Below are 21526 nucleotides of genomic sequence, written 5' to 3'. Positions count from 1 at the left end.
CAGCACTGACCCTCCGACAGTGCGACGCTCCCTCAGCACTGACCCTCTGACAGTGCGGCACTCCGTCTGCACTGACCCTCCGACAGTGCAGCACTCCCTCAGCACCGATCCTCTGACAGTACGGCACTCCCTCAGTTCTGACCCGCTGAGAGTGCAGCACTGACCTTCCGACAGTGCGGCACTCGCTCAGCACTGACCCACCAACAGTGTGGTGCTCCCTCAGCACTGACCTTCCAACAGGGCGGCACTCGCTCAGCACTGACAACCCGGCACTCTAAGGACACTGGCCCTACAACATTGGTGTCTTTTCAGGGTGTTTATATGACACAGTTTACATTGATCACACATATTACAATCCAGTACTTCATAGTCAGTGCATGGTAACTGATCGTCACTTATTTTCAGACGAACCACGGAATCTTTCAATTATCTCTCCTGCTGTGATTAAAGGTTCATCAATCAATATAATTGAGGGGAATTCTGCAGTGATAATCTGCTCTGTCATGAGCCTCCCAGCTTCTAACCTGACGTGGAAACATCTTCATGTCACAATGAACAGAACATATTCTAACAATGTGCTGTGGTTGGTCACCCCTCACGTTACGTACAGGAAGACTGGAGAATATCAGTGTATAGCAGAGAATAAACATGGAGCAGAGGAGGGCTACCTAACCTTCAATGTGCAAAGTGAGTGTACACATACTTCATTGTGTCCGTAACTATGTCAATGTTGGTAACTATGAGAGTCTGTTGGATTTATAAAGGCATTTTGCATCGACTATGTTAGTAACTTTATTGTACAGTTGTGTGTGACTTAAGAGACACTGGCAGTGACACTGACACTGACAACGTGGTACATGGGAAGAAAGACAGACAGAAATACATGGAATGAGGCATACACAAACACACAGATGCAAAGGAAACACACACACACCCACAGATACAGTCACCCACACACACAAATGCACACAGACCCATACATAAACATAGACACACAAATGGACAAGCATACAGGCACACTCAGATTGCCTTCACTCTCAGAATGTTGAACATACTCTCAGCTTTGTGCACAATGTGTTCCTGTTCCACTCCAACTCACCACATTACTCCCAAGGTTTGAAGTTGCCTAATAAAGCTTTCCTGCTGACCAGAGGGAGTCTTTCATGCTCTTATTTTTCCTGGTGCAGATTCCGGTGAAAGCAGGATTGCTTGGAGCTGGAATCACTTTGAGTGTTGGACTAATTGGATTCTTCATCTTCAAGTGTGTGGGGAAGTAAGTGCTAGGGGTTTGTTTGCAGTTTTTGAACACTCTAAACTCAAACCTTTCACCTTGGAGTTTCGTAGCATTTTTCACAACTTCACGATTTGCCAACAGACTTTGCAATGAGCTCAGGCAGGACACACAGCACCTAATGGAAGCATGGCAAGATCCCACAGACACCAGTGTGATGGCAACCGTGCAGGTCAACTATTTTGAGTCATGAGGCTGTAGACTTGCTCGCTGAGCTGGTGTGTTTGATTGCAGATGTTTTGTCACCCTACCATGTAACATCATCAGTGTGCCTTTGGTGAAACTTGGTGTTCTGTCCCACTTTTATTTATATGCCTCAGTTTGCTGGGATGGTTGGCATCACTTCCAGTTCTGTTTCTCAGTGGTTTGTATATCGGGTCCAGTTCAATGTGTTTGTTAACGGAGTTCCAGTTGGAATGCCAGAATTCCAGGAATTCCTTGGTGTGTCTCTGTTCAGCTTGTGCTATTATGGATGTGTTGTCCCAGTCGAATTCCTGTCCTTCTTTGTCCATTTGTATCGAGTCCAGTGAGAATTGACCGTGTCTCTTGATGGCTAGTTGGTGTTCGTGTATCTTTATTGCCAGTTTTCTTCCAGGTTGGCCTATGTAATGCAGATAGAACATAGAACATAGAACAGTACAGCACAGTACAGGCCCTTCAGCCCGCAATGTTGTGTCGAACTTTTACCCTGAACCTAAGGTCTATCTAACCTCCACCCCTACCTTATACTATCATCCATATGCCTATCTAATAGCTGCTTAAATGTCCCTAAGAGGCCAACTTCACTACCCTCTCCGGCAATGCATTCCACGCCCCTACCACTCTCTGAGTAAAGAACCTACCTCTGACGTCTCCCCTATATCTACCTCCATTCACTTTAAAACTATGCCCCCTCGTAATAGCTACCTCCACCCTGGGAAAAAGTCTCTGGCTATCCAATCTTTCCATACCTCTGATCATTTTGTACACCTCCATCAAGTCACCTCTCATCCTTCGTCATTCTAAAGAGAAAAGCCCTAGCTCTCTCAACCTTTCCTCGTAAGATCTTCCCTCCATTCCAGGCAACATCCTGGTAAATCTCCCCTGCACCTTTTCTAACGTTTCCACTTCCTTCCTGTAATGAGGCGACCAGAACTGGACACAATACTCCAGATGTGGCCGAACCAGGCTTTTGTACAGCTGGAGCATAACTTCACGGCTCTTGAACTCAATCCCTCTGTTAATGAAAGCTAACACACCATACGCCTTCTTAACAACTCTATCCATCTGGGTGGCAGCTTTCAGGGAACTGTGGACATGAACCCCGAGATCCCTCTGCTCCTCCACACTGCCAAGAATCTTTCCGTTAACCCTGTATTCTGCTTTCAAGTTTGTCCTTCCAAAATTAATCACCTCACACTTTTCAGGGTTAAACTCCATCTGCCACTTCTCAGGCCAGCTCTGCATCCTATCAATGTCCCTTGGTAACCTGGAACAGCCCTCTGCACTATCCACAACTCGACCCACCTTTGTATCATCCGCGAACTTACTAATCCACCCTTCCACTCCTTCATCCAAATCATTTACAAAAATCACAAATAGAAGAAGACCCAGAACAGATCCTTGTGGCACACCACTCGTAACTGAGCACCATGTTGAATAATTTCCGTCCACTACCACCCTTTATTTTCTAAGGGTCAGCCAATTCTGAATCCAGTCTGCCACATTTCCTCCTATCCCACACCTCCTTACTTTCTGCATGAGCCTACCATGGGGAACCTTATCAAACGACTTACTTAAATCCATGTATACCACATCCACTGCTCCACCTTCATCCACTTGTTTGGCCACCTCTTCAAATAATTCAATAAGGTTTGTGAGGCATGATCTACCCCTCACAAAGGGGTATTTATGAGATACTTAAGACCTTATACATAATTAGTCCAGCAACCACACCAACACCCATACATCAGGACATTATTCAAACGGGCCACAACACACTGCAGCAATCCGAATTGCACAAACCAGAACAGGAGCACTTATACAGAGTTTTTAAAAGGAGTGGATACCCAAAAAGCACAATCTGCCATTACCTGCGACAGATCACAACAAGAAGACACAATACGACCAGACACCCTACCGTACATCAGGGATATATCAGAGATGACCACAAGACTACTCAGATCCCTCAGTGTCAGGATAACTGGAGCTCCATTAACAAACATATTGAACTGGACCCGATATACAAATCACTGAGAAACAGAACTGGAAGTGATGCCAACCACCCAGCAAACTGAGGCATGTAAATAACAAGCAGGACAGAACATCAACGTTTCACCGGAGGCACACTGACGATGTTACCTAGCAGGATGACGAAACATCTGCAATCAAACACACCGGCTCGATGAGCAAGTCTACAACCTCATCCACAACCCGAGCTACAAATCTTCTGAAAAACTTGTTTCGAATCATGTTGGGATCTTGAGGGATCGATATTGATCTCAGAATGCTGGGGAAATTCATACCCTGCTCCTCTTCCAACAGTGACTGTGTCAACCTTCACATCCAACCGAGAGGGCACGTGGGGCCTTGGTTTAAGGTTTCATCAGAGAGCGCAGAACTCTCACAGCACTGGCACTGGAAGTGTCCGCCTGAAATGTCAAGTGCTTTGGACATCCTTTTAAATAGAATGAATCAGGGCTGGGGGAAGGTAGGTGGGATAGTGATGGGTGGACGCAGGTCGGGGGTTGTGGGGATTGGTCAGTGGGAAGGGTGGGGTTGATAGGTGGGGACAGAAGATGGACAGGTAGTGTCAGATGAAGGAGGCGGGGATGAGAGGGACATGGGATAAGTTCGGGGGTGGGGAGATTTTGAAACTGGGTGAATTCTATACATAGGCCATCAGGCTGTAGGCTCCCGAGGCGGAATATGAGGTGCTGCTCCTCCAGTTTGCATGTGATGTAATTGTGGCATTGGAGGAGGCCCAGGATGGACATGTCACTGTGGGAGGGGAGTTAAAATGGTTAGCAACCAGAAGGTGCTGTTGATTATAGTGTACGGAGCACAGATGCTCCGTGAATCAGTCACTGTGTGTGTGCTTGGTCTCACTGCTGTAGTGGAGACTACATCGGGAGCAATGGATACAGTAGACCAGGTTAAAGGATGTACAGGTGAATCTCTGTTGGATGTGAAAAGTTTGTCTTGGGTCTTGGATGGAGGTGAGGTTGGTGGGGTGTAAGGGCAGGCGTAGTACCTCCTGCGGTTGCATGGAAAGGTGCCAGGTGTGGTGGGGTTAGTGGGGAGTGTGGAGTGGATGAAGGAGTTGCGGAGTGAGCGGTCCTTACAAAAGGCAGATAGGGGTGGGGAGGAAACTATCTCTCTGGTGGCAGTTTGTATTGTAGGTGGCAAAAGTGTCGGTGGTTGATGCACTGAATCCGGAGGTTGGTGGGGTGATATGTGAGAACCAGAAGGACTCTGTCTTTATTTTTGTTGGGGGAAGGGGGTTTGAGGGCAGAAGTGTGGGAAATGCAAGAGATGTGGTTGAGGGCATTTTTGATCAACAGAGGGGGAAGTTGTGATCCTTGAAGTAGGAGGACATCTGGGATGTCCGGGAGTGGAACGCCCCATCTGGGGAGCAAATGCAGCACAGGCAGAGGAATTGGTAGTAAAGGATCGCATTCTTGCAGGAGGCTGGTTAAAAGCGTGTGTAGTCAAGGTAGCTATGGGAGTCGGTGGGTTGACATTGATATCAGTGTTGAGGCAGTTGCTGGATATGGAAACGGAGAGGTCCAAGAAGGGGAGGTAGGTATCAGAGATGGTCCAGGTGAATTTGAGGTAGGGACGAAAGGTGTTAGTAAAGTTGACGAACTGTTTGAGCTCCTCATGGGAGCACGAGGCAGACAAATCATCAATGTAGCGGAGGAAGAAGTGAGGGACGGTGCCAATGTAACAGTGGAAAAGGGACTGTTCCACGTATCCTACGAAGAGGCAAGCATAGCTCAGACCCATTCGGGTGCCCATTGCCACCCCTTTAGTTTGTAGGAAGTGGGAGGAGTTAAAGGGGAAGTTGTACAGGGTAAAGACAAGCTCCATTAGGCAGATGAGGGTGTTGGTGGAGGGGGACTGGTTGGGCCTGTGGGAGAAGAAGTGGAGGGCTTTTAGGCCATCTGCATTGGATATACAAGTGTACAGAGATTGGATGTCCATGGTGAAGATGAGGTGTTGGGGGCTAGAGAATTGAAAGCCTTAGAGGAGATAGAGGGCCTCGGTAGTGTCCCGAACGTAGGTGGGGAGTTGCTGGACTGGGGGAAAAGACCCACACTCTTGTTTCACTCGTCCTCTGCCTCTTGCACTGTCTCATTTACCCTCTACTTTGTTTACTACTGTTCTCTCTCTCTCAGCTTCTCTTCTGCTCCTTGACATTCTCCTGTGCCTGATATTTTCAAAGAGTTCCGAGCAACTTCAGTTCCTTTAGAAGAACCCCCTCATCATCTGAAGTAGGCAGTGAATGGACAGTCGATTGATGACTATTCCATTTCACGCTTGGGACATTATCACTGTGTCAAGGTACAAAGGGTTAACACTGGCAGACGAAGATCCATCATTTCAACAATAATGATTTCTCAATTGTTCACAAGTTCCTGTTCTGATTCTAAGTCAAACATCAGCCCTTTCTAATTAAACACACAGATGGAGAAGCACAAAAAGTGGCCATTCAGACCAAGGAGGCAATTTTGGCAATAAATCGCCAGGCGAGCAGTCTGACAGATCCTCGGTAAGTAACATTATGATCACTGCTCACTTCCATGACACAGGAGGAACAACATCCTCTAGTTGTGAGAATTGAGGGCAGTAGGGGAAAGAGTCCAGAACAAGGGACAGAGCATTAAAAATAGAGGCTGCTGCATGAGGGTGAAGTCAGAAGTCATTTCACACAAAGGCAGTGGGAACTCGGAACCCTCTCCCCTAAACAGCAGATAATCAAACCCCACACCATTTAGTATCAATAATCAAACCACACACTATTCAGTATTATCAAACCACATACCGTTCAGTATCGATGATCAAACTCCACTCTGTTTAGTATTGATAATTAATGGATCTATTGTCAGTATAATTTCTATTGGGATCTATTACACTGAATACTGATCACTCTGATTGTTACTCCGCTCATTTCTGTTTCTATTCCAGAGGAAAGTTGGGGAAATGAAATTGAATCAATGTGTCAATGCACATCAAGAAGACGATATCTACACAAACTGCAATTTTGATGAGGAGGCTGTTTATGAGAATGTTTAAACTGAGCATGAATGAGACACGTTCAGTGTGGGGTCAACACAGAGAAACAGAATCTTTCTAAATACTAATTTAGCTTCTGAAAATCTACAGGAATCACACCAGATCAGAAGGCCCCCCTCAAAATATTTTAAGAAGGTAGCCTAGACCCTAACTTTTTCTTATTTTAAAGATAGATGTGCAATGCTGTGCTCCAAATGCAATGCAACTGGTCAAACTACTCAACGTTAAGCAAAACACAATTTATTTTAATACTGTAAAAATACAAAACAATATACAAAAGAAAGAAATTTAGAATAACTTAACTCTACAGGAAAACCTAACCGAATAATATGTACAGTAACTATTAAAAATTAACTGTTCCAATATAGTAACATCCCATAAACACACCCCTTGGCAAATTGGCTAATTCAGACACATATTCTTACATGCAGTTCTCCAAACCATGAGGAAAAACATCGAGAAGATTGGGAGAGTGTAGCAGCCAGGAGACATTCACTGAAGCTTCCAATTCTTAACAGACCCCAATAGGTTTTGCTTAAAGCTAAAGCTAAAAACAAAGAAAAACTAGAAAGTGTGGTCTGAGAGCTGACCACACCCAGGCTCCTTCCCTTGTTTCAATTTAAAAAAACGCTCAAAGCATCACAAGTTGTTTGCTTTCTTCAAGACAACGCTATCTCTCTGCCTTATATCCTCTTTTCAAAAAATAAAACCAGGACCAAATAACCCCTTGAAAGCCACAGCATTGTCATACGCCCCTAAGAAATAGTTGGAAATCTCTCAAGATCATGTGCTGGTGTTTCTTGGAGGTGATCTCCTCCCACAGTGTTCAGTGATCTGTCCGAGATGTTTCTGTCTGGGTTTAATTTTATATATCCTTCTTCAATGTGGTCTGCAACAGTGAGGGGCATTCTTCTCTCTGTTGTGATTGTAAATGCCTTTCGATCTTGATTAAACTTCTGCCAGGACTGGACGTACTCAATCCTGCGCCTGTTCCCTTCCTTCTACACATCCACTGGGTCAAAGGTTCTTTAAAATTCCTCCCCCTCCCCCACCCCCTACCGCCCCAAACCAAAACTCTCATCTCTACATAATTTCTTTCCTATCACCCCTTCATATCCCCCCAGAAGAAGAATGGATGGTTGTGCCTCAAGTGGCACTTTCCATGAGGACTTATTGTGGGTAGCACATCAGATTCCTCTGACAGGAGATACAGAAATGTGGAAACCTCTAACATTGATAAACAGATGTTTTTACTGGCAGTGTCATCACAAGGATATGATGCAGTTTTTTACATCACGCCATGTTTGCCACATTGTGGGTAAACCTCAACATGCACCTTCAATACGCATACCAGTTTTTGCAGAACTATTGAGTCCAGGACAGTGCAGGACCACAAACATAACCAAAACAGAAAGCATGACACCAGCATATCCTTACTAATATGGTGATGACAATTTCAGCTAAAATAGAAATGAATAAATTAACACAAGATTGTTCGCATTATGGACTATCAATAAAAAGATAGTCAGATTGTTAGGGATGCCCATAACTGAGCAGACAAAACGGCCAATGGCTGCCCAAGGCTAATGCAGTAGAACAAGGCTGACAGTAACATTTAAAGGTTGCTGAATGTGCCTAAGACACAGATAATAACATTTAACATTTGATTAATAACATTTAACTTTTGATTAATATAATAAAACAACAGTGGCTCTGTAAAGACATAGATAATAACATTTTACATTTGATAACAATAGCAGCACAAGGTTGCAGCTGACACATAAAATAAAGATAAGGACATCTCACACTAATTAGTTGTTTAACCAATAATTACAGGTCCGAATTTGTCATAGAAAAGCATTTAAGGAAAAGATTCAAATCAGTTTCAGATAGTGAAAGCAACCCCCTTTATCATTAGAAGGACAAAAATCACACGACACCAGGTTATAGTCCAACAGGTTTATTTGAAAACGCAAGCTTTCTAATCTCAGCTCCTTCCTCAGGCATAGTGTGGGAGAGAGGGTTTAAGACACAGATTTATAAGGAAAAAGATAATAACCCTAAAACTGGCCATCACTTGTTAAACCTTTTTATCAGTTAAGAAGGAGACTACTGATTAAGATGCAGAAACCAGATTCCTTTCAAGTCATTGTCCTGAGATAATTAAAGTTTTTTTTTAAAAATGTACACAAGAGGTGACATCTCTGGTCAGACAATGCATTTTAGGTATGACGTCTTGCTTAGAATCGGGGTCAAGGACATTCAGTCTCCAATCTTTGGGCAAGTAAGCATCCTCCAAGGTGGACTTTGAGATACATAACAAAGCAAAAATCGCTGAGCAGAGGCTGAGGGCCAAGTTCAGTACCCATGAGGACGACCTCAATCATGATCATAAGGTCATGTCACAGTACAGGTGCCCCAGCACAGGACTCCCACAGATACTCTCACAGACGCACGCACACTTACACAGACCCTCTCTCTCACAAATACTCTCTCTCTCACACACACATTCACACTTCTTAAACACACACTCTCTCACATCCTCACTCTCTCAAACACACATGCGCTCGCTCTCGCTTTCTCTTTCTCTCTCTCTCTCTCACACACACACACACACACAGACAAATTATTTCATTCAAGATGTTTGTGTCGATGCAGATACATTCTGTTTTGCTCAAAAACATGACCCCAGTTTAAAACATAGACAGATTCTAAGCAAGACCTCATACCTAAAATGCATTGTCTGACCAGAGATGTCACCTCTTGTATACATTGATAAAACCTTTAATTATCTTGAGACGATGACTTGAAAGGAATCTGGATTTTGCGTTTTAATCAGTAGTCTCCTTCTTAACTGATTAAAGATTCAACAAGAGGCGGTCAGTTTTAGGATTGTTACCTTTCTGTTTATAAACTCTGTATCTTATATCCTCTCTCACACTACTCCTGAGGAAGGAGCTGAGCTAGGTAAGCTTGCGTTTTCAAATAAACCTGTTGGACGATAACTTGGTGTCGTGTAATTTTCAACCTTGTCCACCGCAGTCCAACACCGGCACCTCCATGTCATTGCAGGGAGGAATGGTTACAGAGGATTAACAGACATTGATGTGTGGATTAAATGAACATATTAAGACACAACTTGTTAGCTTAAGAATTCTAATATTAGGTGTAACCACGTAACTTTGTTGGAACTGATCAAAAATCAATATTCTTTTGTATTTCCTGTAATGAGAAATTTAAAAGGTCCTGAAGTAATAGGCAAAGATCCAATAAATTGGCAGTTAACACTTGAATACAGTATCCATTGTGAAAAGCCTCAAGAAAGGAGATAAGAGTCTGGAATACATCATGAAGGAGATAGTAGGAACTGCTGATGCTGGAGAATCTGAGATAACAAGGTGGAGAGCTGGATGAACACAGCAGGCCAAGCAGCATCAGAGGAGCAGGAAGGCTGACGTTTCGGGTCTAGACCCTTCTTCAGAAATGGGGGAGGGGAAGGGGATTCTGAAATAAATAGAGAGGTGGGGGAGGCAGATGGAAGATGGATAAAGGAGCAGATAGGTGGAGAGGAGACGGACAGGTCAAGGAGGCAGAGATGGTGCCAGTAGAGGTGAGCGTAGGTGGGGAGTTAGGATGGGGGTAGGTCAGTCAAGGGAAGACGGACAGGTCAAGGAGACGGGGATGAGGCTGGTAGGTTGGAGGTGGGGTGGGGGTAGAGGTGGGAGAGGCGGATAGGCGGGAGGAAGGATGAATATATGAGGTGCTGTTCCTGCAACCTTTGGGTGGCATCGTTGTGGCACTGGAGGAGGCCCAGGATGGACATGTCGTCCAAGGAGTGGGAGAGGGAGTTGAAGTGGTTTGCCACTGGGAGGTTCAGTCGTTTGTTGCGAACCGAGTGTAGGTGTTCCACAAAGTGGTCTCCAAGCCTCAGCTTGGTTTCCCCGATGTAGAGGAGGCCACATCGGGAACAGCAGATACAGTACACGACACCAGCAGATGTGCAGGTGAACATCTGCTTAATGTGGAAGGTTTTTTTGGGGCCTGGGATGGGGGTGAGGGGGGAGGTGTAGGGGCAGGTGTAGCACTTCCTGTGGTTGCAGGGAAAAGTGCCAGGGGTGGTGGGGCTAGTGGGGAGTGTGGAGAGGACAAGGGAGTCACGGAGAGAGCGATCCCTCCGAAAGGCAGATAAGGGTGGGGAGGGAAAAATGTCCTTGGTAGTGGGGGCAGATTGCAGGTGGCGGAAGTGGCGGAGGATGATGCGTTGGATCCGGAGGTTGGTGGGGTGGTATGTGAGGGCGAGGGGGGATTCTGTTTTTGTTGTTATAGCGGGGAGGGGGCGTGAGGGATGAGTTGCGGGAAACACGAGAGATGCGGTCGAGGGCATTTTCAACCACTGTGGAGGGCAAGCTGCGGTCCTTGAAAAACGAGGACATCTGGGATGTCTGGGAGTGGAATGCTTCATCTCAGGAGCAGATGCGGCGGAGGCGAAGGAGTTGGAAATAGGGGATGGCATTTTTGCAGGAAGGTGGGTGGGAGGAGGTGTATTCTAGGTAGCTGTGGGAGTTGGTAGGCTTGAAATAGATATCGGTTTCCAGGTGGTTGCCGGAGATGGGAACAGAGAGGTCCAGGAAGGAGATGGTCCAGGTGAACTTAAGGTTGGGGTGGAAGGTGTTAGTAAAGTGGATGAACTGTTCAAGCTCCTCGTGGGAGCACGAGGCGGCGCCAATACAGTCATCGATTTAACTGAGGAAGAGGTGGGATAGCGCCAGTGTAGCTACGGAAGAGAGATTGTTCCACGTATCCTACAAAGAGGCAGGCATAGCTTGGGCCCATGCGGGTACCCATGGCCACCCCCTTTGTCTGCAGGAAGTGGGAGGAATTGAAGGAGAAGTTGTTAAGGGTGGACGAGTTCAGCTAAACAGACAAGGGTGTCAGTGGAGGGGGACTGGTCGGGCCTGCTGGACAGGAAGAAGCGGAGGGCCTTTAGGCCATCTGCATGGGGAATGCAAGTATATCGGGACTGGACGTCCATGGTGAAGATGAGGTGTTGGGGACAAGGGAATCGGAAGTTTTGGAGGAGGTGGAGGGTGTGGGTGGTGTCACGGATGTAGGTGGGGAGTTCCTGGACCAAGGGGGAGAAAATGGAGTCGAGATAAGTGGAGATAACTTCGGTGGGGCAGGAGCAAGCGGAGACAATGGGTCGACCAGGGTAGTCGTGTTTGTGGATTGTGGTTTGTGGAAGGAGATAGAAATGGGCGGTGCGGGGTTGGGGAACAATGAGGTTGGAGGCTGTGGGTGGGAGGTCACCTGAGGTGATGAGGTTGTGGATGGTCTGGGAGATGATGTTTTGGTGGTTGGGGGTGGGGTCATGTTCAAGGGGGCTGTAAGAAGAGGTGTCAGAGAGCTGGCATGAAGGACCGGGAGTGGACCACGAGCCTGTCCATCTCTTTGTCGTTTTGCTGAAGCAAGCTTAAATTGTATAAGATGCTGTTCTGGAGAGTCAATTACAGATGGACAACTCGGTTCCGCTGACCAATAGTACTCATAGGTGGGGTTGGGGTGTGAGTTAAGACATTCTGAAGCTTTTTGGGTGCCTTTTTTTGTGCTGTAACTGATGGGTAAATCTCAATAAACGTCACCTAAACTCACCCTGTGACTTGGACTCTCATTGAAAATATGAGCTCTAACACAGATCTAAAAGTTTTGAAGGTATAATGCATAAATTGAGTATGTACAGTTCAGTCCACAGCAGTACTGGCCCACTATCCAGCACACCATTCCCTCAGCAATGACACTCTGACAGTGCAGGGCACCCTCAGGAGTGACCCTTTGACAGTGTAGTGTTAACTCACTACTGAACATCTGACAGTAGCCCTTCCTCAGTACAGACTCTCCAACAGTGGTGCACATGCTTAGTGATGACCCTCCGGCAGTGCAGGACACCCTCTGTATTAATCCTACCCGAGGGCAGTATTCACCCAGTACTGACTCAATAACAGTGCAACACTTCCTCAGTACTCCCCTTCTGACAGTGCAACAATCCCTCAGCATTAACCCTCCGATAGTGCACCACTCCCTTATTACTGACTCTGCTAGTGTGGCATGCCTTCAGTACAGGCCCTCTGACAGTGAAGCACCTCCTCAGTACTGACCCTCCAACAGTGCGGCACTCCCTCAGCATTGACCCCCTGACAGTGCGGCACTCCCTCAGCGTTGACCCTCCCACAGTGCGGCACTCCCTCAGCACTGACCATCCGATAGTGCAGTCCTCCCCCAGCACTGACACTCCAACATTGCACCATTCCCTCAATACTGCACTGAAGTGTCAACAGGATTCATTTTGATGGATAATACCCATTCTGATGTTTAATCGTATGTGGGTGCTTTGTAAATATGCATTTCTGCTGCTGTAGTTGAGTTCATTTTCATTCTGTAAACAGGGGAAGCAGGGTCTGAGCAGAATTAGACCATATCAGCATGATGTCCTCACCACTCCAACAGTCTTTCCACATTTCCAAATTATAGATCCCATTTTGCATTATCAGCCTTGTTTATGCAGTCAAACGAACAGTAATTTAGAAACAGGGAGGTGGTATTGGTTGTGAAATTGGGAGCCTCCATGCAGCACAGACTGACAAACCATGAGACGTGAATGACAGATCATACACTGGTGAGAGGGTGTCATTACAGCGTGACCTGACTACATTGATATTGCCACTGATATACTTAAGAGCATATGAATACAGAAATTGGGAGCAGAAGTGGGCCATTACGCCCCTCAATCCCGCTCTACCATTAAATAATGTCATGTCTGATCTGTTAGTGTCTCAAATTCCACATTTTCCATCTATCCACAACAATTTTTGATTCCTCTGCCTATTCAAGTGATATAAACAACCGAATTAAAAATATTCAATAGCCCCACTTCCACTTCCTCCTGACGCAGACAGTCCGAAAGTCACAGAACTCTCTGAGAGAAAACCAAATCCCCTCATCTCTGTCCTGAAAGGGCAATCCCTAATTTTAACACAGGGGCCCCTAGTTCTGGATCCACCCACAAGAGAAACATTTTACCGTTCACCTTGACAAAGGGTTCAGAGTCAATCAGGTCACTCCTCACTCTTCTAAACCCCAGTGAAAATAGGCCCAGCCTGTCCAACTTTCCCTCATAAGACAACCCTCTCAATCCAGCTTTGTGAACTTCCTCCAAGCTGCCTCCAATGTATTGACATTCTTTCGCAAATAAGGAGACCTGAACTGCACACAGTATTTGAGATGTGGTCTCACCAATGCCCTTTATAACTAAAACATAATGTCTTTGATTTTACGTTTAATTCCTGTCGTAATACTGTACAGCATCCCATTAACCTCCTGAATTACTCGCTGCACCTGCACGTTAATATTTGTGTCTCATCTATCAAAACACCTAAATTCCTCCGCATCTCAAAATTCCTGCTCAAAATATTGAATGATATTAATCGGCAAAGATTTACCTTTTACAAGTTCATGCTGGTTCTCTCTGGTCATCTCTGATTTCTCCAAAGTTCTCAGTCACTCAGTCCCCAAAAATTAATTCTTGACATGTGCCCAGAGATGCCATTAGTGAGCACCAGGTGAATTATTTCAACGTGACTCTCTCCATGCTCTGAGGTAAAGAGCATAGGTTCAGGCATGGACGGAGGGAGTTTTGATGAAAGCCAAAGAAGAAGATTAGACATTCCAATTATGGCCATGGGTGACCAGACCATGACCCAGACCATTCTTTTAAACATTGCAGTGGCGTGAATCATTTTTCTCATCCAATGTGGCAAATCCTGAATGAAGAACATTTTTGAAGATCGTAATTGATGCATCGACAATTTTCCCATCGGCTCCTCATGGCAGTCCGAGCTGGAAACCATTGATCCAGAACAGTTTGTCAGCTTCAGTCCTATTAGTTTCTCCATCTTTATTGAAACTTACGCTGAATCTGTTCAGCTTCCAGTCCTGAAATATTTCTAGTCTCCCTTAAATGATTGTTGTGCCTTAAGCATAAAAGTCTACTGGCCTCACCATGTCATCCAGCGGGTAACATGTTGCAAACTCTAGTTGGCCACATTCCTGGAATCGTGGTCTTCTGACATTTGCACCTTCAACTGTCCATTGACCCCTGCCAACCCCAAGCTCTCCTGCCATTCCCATTGGTCACTGAGCATGACTGACCTCAGGACCCTAGACCATGCGCATCACAACTGGACATTTCTTGCCCACCGGTCAATGCCAACACCTCCAGCCTTCAACATGACGATAACTGATGAAGGAGGGGCGATGGAGGGACATTTTAGCTTATTCCACGTCTATTAGGATTGGGTTGAAAACTTCGTCGCCATTGGCGCCAAAGGGCCATTCCGGACGGTTGATAACCAGAAAGGGCAGGAAAGTTTAAATCTCCCGCGAGAGCAGCCGCTCCGCGTGCGAGGAAAGCCAACCGTCGTCTCTTACCCCGCCCCCTTACCGATCCTGACCCTGCCCCCAGATCTTGACCCCGCCCCCACGGTCCTGACCATTTCCCCCGGCCGCTAGCCGCCCCGTGAACCTGACCCCGACCCCAGACCCTGACCCTTCCCAATACTTCCGATCCTGGCCCCCTCGGGTGGCAGTTATTTTCGGCGGGAGAAGTTCAACCATGATTTGTCCGGAATCAGAGATAGAGAGAGACCCCGGGAAGGGGGTGTGACTCAGGTGGGGGGAAGAGAGAGAGAAAGATAGAGCGGGAGGGAGTAGGGGGCGTGATCCAGGGAGAGAGAGTGACCCTGGGGGGGTGGTGAGGAGGTTGGGGAGGGTATTGTGATGGACGGAGATGTCGAGGAGGATAGGTGGAGAAGAGGGATGGAGGTTGGATTTGAGGGATGTGAGGCGTAGGGACTGATGAGGAGCATAGTGGGTGAGGAAGGGAGGGAGAGGGGGAGGGGATGTAAGTGGTTGTGGTATGAGTAGGAGGAGGTAGGGGATGCGAACGGCTGGGGGTGGGGTGGTGATGGATGTGAAGGGGCTGGGGACTGAGGACGAGAGAAATTGCAGATTGGGATGAGGGTGAGGTATCTGTGAGGGGAACAGGGCTGAAAGGGAGAGTGCTGTGAGGGGCTGAGATGAGGGGTAGGCTCTGTGGGCAATGGGTGCTGTTAGTTCGGATGGCTCTGTGAGGGGTAGGGGTCTGTCAGGGGTGGGACATGACTCATTCCCTTTTCTAAAACAAAAGTGTTAGGGACGCGGTAACTGTTCTCCATGGCAATATTTCAACCAATCAGAGTTCAGTTGCTAACCGACCAGGCCCCATTTCTCATACAGTATAAATTGTTGTTCCTCTTGAAACTTGGTCTTCTTGCATCCGTCCTGGTGAGTACAAGATGGAAAAACCCAACGCCATGTCACTTCTTACAGCAAGGCACCAGTTCTATTCAGCCAAGTAACAGTGGGGTGGGTTTTCACTGGATGAGAGACTGTGCTAATGAGAGAGTGCGGGACGAGCCTTGGAGGTAAGGCTTCTGGGTTAAGTCCGGCCAGCCTGGATTGGTGAAACTTTCCTTCCCTATCATCTTTCTTCCCCTCCCCTTAGTCGATACAATTCATCGACAATCTAGAATCACTCAGAATTTGGCCAAGGTTTGTATTCTGATCCCAATCATTTTCAAGGTTTTGGTGTGATGAAAAATTTATAATTCACATATAATAATATTTTTGGAGTTTAAGTTTCAAAATAGTGGCATATGTGTGACTTTTGTGAGGAAATTACGCCAGTAGTAGGAAAAGATGGTTTGAAAATCCTCCTGGAATAATGACTTCATCCAATATGTATCAAATTACAGATGACTGTAAGCCCTTTGAGCGTTAATGGAATAAGTTGTTTATTGTGTGGGATTTACAACAAGTTGGATAAACATGTAGAGGCTAGGTTTTGTTTTCAGTTCAGTTGAATTTGTCATCAGCAATAATTCAGTTCAGCATACACCAATATTGAGTTCAGAATCCTATTGTTTCTGCTCCCAGAGTTTCACTCTAGGGTCTCACCTATCCAACAGTCCCGTCGGCAGGTATCATAACAAGTTGGAACTCTTTACCAGGATCTGAATTCATTGTATTTCAGAGGAATCCGTGTCTATTTTAGAGAAATGTGCCTATGGATATTCTGAGCATGATGGGAGCATTGTAGTGAAGTTTAAACTAGCTTTGAATCTTGCTAAAAATTTTCTAGAATGTGAGACGTTAATGGCCAAGTCTAATCCTAACTACCTGCACAGGATCATCACTTTCTACTGTGTTAATGTATGCCACCACACTGGGTTAGAGTGTGACCCCTTTGACCACCGCCCCCCACCCCCCACCCCCCCGTTGTCCTTCACTACAGAGAGCTCAATAGTGAGAAAGCCTCACTGCAATTTGCTTTTTATATTCTTCTAAGGGATGTGGGTGTTGCTGGCATTACTCGTCCCTAATTGCCCTTTGAGAACTTGTTGGTGGCTGATTTCCATTCAAGTAATAGTTCAGGAGAGCTGAGTAGCTTATTTGGCCATGCCAGGGAGCAATGAAGAGTAAATGACTTTTTTTTCGTTTATTCATTCACAGGATGAGGCCGCCACGGATTAGGCCAGCATTTATTCCTCATCCCTAATTGCCCAGATTGCAGTTATGAGTCAACCATATTGCTGTGGGTCTGGAGTCACATGTAGGCCAGACCAGGTAAGGATGGCAGTTTCCTTCCCGAATGGACATCAGTGAACCAGATGGGTGTTTCCGACAATCAGCAATGGATCCATGGTCAACATAATTCCGAATTTTTGTTGAATTCAAATTCCACCATCCGCCGTGGCGGGATTTAAACCCAAGTCCCCAGAACATTACCTGGGTCTCTGCGTTAACAGTCCAGTGATAATACCATTAGGCCATTGCCTCCCCTCTATATTGCTGTGGGTCTGGAGTCAGGTAAGGAAGGGCGATAGCTTTCCTTCCTTAAGAGATATTAGTGAACCTGATGGGTGTTTACAGTAATCAACCATTATTTGATGGTCGTCATCACTGAGATAAGCTTTCAATTCCAGATTGTTTGTTTGAATTTAAATTCAATCAGCTACTGTGGTGGGATTTAAACCCATGCTATCAGACAAGCAGCCTGGGACTCTGGATTACTCGTCCCATGACAGTACTACTACACCATTCTTGCTATCCCCAATTGTACAGCTCCCCTCACCTGTGTCATTCATATCATTATGATCTTTTTGTAAGTGGCTGAGGCCCCAGTATAGATTCTTGCAATAACCAATTCATCACAGCCTGTCAAGCCTGGAAATATCCCCTTTGTTCCTTCTCTCAGTTTTCTGTCTGTTAGCCAGTCCTCAATCCATGTTAATGTATACTCCAATCCCCAGAGTCCATCAAGACCTTTGAATAATGTCAAAATCCAAATATCTCATGTCCTCTGGTTCAGCCAATGTTGACACTGCTAATTACCCTTCAGACACCTCAAACTGATGTATCAACCACAGTTTCCTCTCAGAAACCAAGGTGACTGCCGAATCCTGTCCTGCTTTTCACGTAAAGTGGCAGCAGTGTGTATCATATGTATGATGGTCCACAGCAACTCGCCAAGGCTCAGCACCTTTCAAACCCATGATCACTACCATCTAGAAGGATATTGACAGCAGATAAAGGAGGAGACCACCAACTACAAATTCCCATCCAGTCCACTCACCATCGTGACTTGGAAATGTATCGTCATTCCTTAAGTGTTGCTGGGTCAAAGGCCATGGAACTCTTCCTAACATCACTGTGCATCTCTCTACACCAAATGGACTGCAGAGGAGTGAGGGAGCAACTCACCACTACCTTGTCAGGTGTAGTTGCAGATCAGCAATAAATGCTGGCCCTTTCAATGAATTAAAAACCAACTCCCCGCTGCATCCACCGGGGGGAGTATGAATCAATGGATTTAACACATTCATTTACCCCATACCCACCCCTCTTTCTCTCTCTCTCCCTTACTGTTTGTCTCTCAACTATCTCTCATTCTGAATCTATGCTTACCTCTTTCCCTATTTTTTGCTTTCTCTCTTTAACTGCTCCTCTCTTTTTTTTTGCTGTCTCATTTTTATTTCTTGATTTCTATCTCTCTCACTCTGTTTGTATCTTTCTCTCTGAACTCTGTCTGTCCCTCTTCCTTTCTCTGTTGGTCTTTCTTTGTCTGTTTTGCCTTGACTTGATGTGTTGTGTGTGTTGTATCTCCACCTGGAGTTAGTCTGCTGTGGGTCTGCAAGTTGCTCATAGAAATAAGTTTGTTAGCTGTATTAGAGACGGAAAAGAACTGCGGATGCTGGAATCTAAGGTAGACAAACAGGAGGCTGGAGGAACACAGCCAGCCAGGCAGCATCTGGAGGAAAGGAGCAGTCAACGTTTCAGGTATTACCCTTCTTCAGGACTGTTGTACTGTCTGCATCATAAACTATAATGTGTTTTTGCTATTTTAAATGAACTGACATGTAGGGTTAATTATTCCCGAATGAACAATTGAACAATACAACAGTCTTGTTAAGAGGACAGGCACAGCCAGCAGTGGTAGATTGAGACATGAATCTGAGCCCAGTCTAGTCTGTCGGTTGAGTATGAATGAACACACAGGCACTATTCCATGAAAGATCATGATGGAGTTTTCCTGATGTCTGGGACACAAGTTAGTCCTGGATCAACATCACTGAAAAGCAGATGGCTGCATTCATCATCACGTTGCCACTGGTGGCATCTTGCTGTGCCTAATTTGGCTTTCACAGTCCCATAATCTGCCAGTACGACATTTCAAAATTCTACACTTAAAATCAGATTGTTTCAGATATCCTTAGGCTGTGAAAGTTGCTGTTGTTATGTAATTTGAAATTGAAAGCTGAGACCGAAATGGATGTGTCCAACTGGGTGGAGCCTTTCTCTTCACAGACGGGAATAAATGTTTCCCAGGGATTAAGCCCCAGAAACATTGAGATATTTACATGTGATGCTGAGAAGTTTGGTGTTACCAATTCTTGGCATCACTCTTCCGATGATTGACAGTAGACTGATACTGTGACAATTAACTGAGTTGATTTTGCCATGCTTCATGTGTACAGAACATAGCTGGACACTTTTCCACATTGTTGAGTAGATGCCAGTGCTGTAGTTGTACTGGAACAGCTTGGTTCGGGGTGCTACAAGCTTGCAGAATTTTATCAGAGCTAGTAGTCTTTGCAGTGTCCGGTGGCGTCAGCCATTTCTTGATTTCAAATGGAGAAAATCAAAGTGATGGAGAACTGCCATTGCGATGACAGAGACCTCAGGAGAAGACTGAGATGGATCAACCAGTTGGTACTGTTGACTGAAAGTTTGTTGCAGATACTTAATCTTTAGTCTTATGTTTTGCATTGATGTGCGGAGCTTTCCCGTAATTCAAGATGGAACATTTGTGGAACCTTCTCCTCGAGAGAGTTGTTTAATTGTCCGCCACCATTCAGAACTTGGGTTGGCAGGACTGCAGCACTTAGATCTGATCTATTGATTGTAGAATCACTTGGCCCTGTCTAATATTCGCTGCTTATGTTCTTTAACACCCAAATAGTCCTGTCTTGTTGCTTCACCAGGTGAACACTGCATTTTTAGATATGCCTAGTGCTGCTCCTGGCATGCCCTCCTGAACTTTCCATTGTATCAGGATTGATCCCCTTGCTTGATAGTAATGCTAGAATAAGGGATATGGTGGGTCGTGAGGTTGAAGATTATCTTGGGGTACAGTTCAGCTGTTGATGGCTCACAGCGCCTCATGAATGTCCAGTCTTGTGTTGCTAGATTAGATTGGTGATAGTCATCTGCGTGATTGAGAACACTCTGTGACAATGAGACTTATTCTCCATTGGGAGTAATTGCTAGTCACTCATACAGATACCGTCATGGACAAATGAATTTGCGGCATCTTGGGTACCTCCGGAGGCATCTGGGATAGTGTTTATAAGGTACATCTCCCTTAGGTAGGCTGTTGTCTGAAGCATCTTTGAGAGATCTGTCCTATTTTTGATGTTTATTTTTGACCTTCCTGAATGTTGGTTAGGAAGACTTTAATGTTCTTGTTTCCAGAGCTGAGATTGATATCCAAAAACTGTCTGGTTTTGTTCCTTTTCTAAGCTGATTTAGCAGTTTGATATTACTGAGTAGTTCTAGGCCGTTTCAGAGAACAGTTAAGAATACATCACACTGCTGTGGGTTTGAACTTGCATATATTCCAGTTCATTTCCTCCCCTCAAGGACCTTTTGAGCCAGATTGGTTGTTATGACAGTAACAAAAGTTAAACCATAAGACCATAAAATGTCAGAGAAGAAGTAAACCAATCAGTCCATTGTTACACAGTCTTCACCTGACATTTAATTCCATATTTTATTTGGAATTCAAGTTTCACCATCTTTTTATTAAGTCAAGTCTTTTTATCCCAGTGCTACATCTTTGGAGAGTGCTATCAACAACACTTCTGTTACAGAGCCCCTTCTCAGTGAATAAACCTGACTGCTGCTTCCAGATGGTTTTGAATTTCTGTTTTACTGGACTCCTGTTGCGAGGCACCAGCAGTTTTATCCAAATCTATTGAACAGCTCACCACAATGTTTTTAAATGTAAGAAAATTTCACCAGGCCCCATTATACCACTCAAAGAGAACATCCAAACTAAATCCATGTCTTCCGCCTAATGAAAACCCATACACAATATAGAAATGTAAATCAAACATAAAGCTTATACTTCAGTCCTCCACTTTGGAATCCACATTCTCAAACAATAACAAGATATTATGAAGCTTCATTACAATTGCTTCTATTAATATCTGTAAAATGATACACAATTCATAAGCTTTGTGCAATCTCTGACAGCATGAAAAAGATACAGCGCTTGAAGAGAAAATGGCATTGCTCAACTTTTTA

At 45.3% G+C, this 21526-nt stretch overlaps 1 protein-coding gene across 1 annotated transcript in view; it reads left to right on the top strand.

The window, feature by feature from the left end:
- Nucleotides 1-15130, top strand: part of LOC125487937 (sialic acid-binding Ig-like lectin 13) — a 43083-nt gene extending 27953 nt beyond the window's left edge. The window contains 5 exon segments of the mRNA XM_048620597.1: nucleotides 406-680; nucleotides 866-891; nucleotides 1196-1273; nucleotides 5960-6044; nucleotides 14912-15130. Coding sequence (XP_048476554.1) covers nucleotides 406-680; nucleotides 866-891; nucleotides 1196-1273; nucleotides 5960-6044; nucleotides 14912-15130 — 683 coding nt within the window.
- Nucleotides 15131-21526: the final 6396 nt, after the last annotated feature.

The sequence above is a fragment of the Rhincodon typus genome, chromosome 47, assembly GCF_021869965.1.
Source record: "Rhincodon typus isolate 14 chromosome 47, sRhiTyp1.1, whole genome shotgun sequence".
NCBI classification, from domain to species: domain Eukaryota; kingdom Metazoa; phylum Chordata; class Chondrichthyes; order Orectolobiformes; family Rhincodontidae; genus Rhincodon; species Rhincodon typus.
This window is presented reverse-complemented; position numbering and strand designations above follow the sequence as displayed.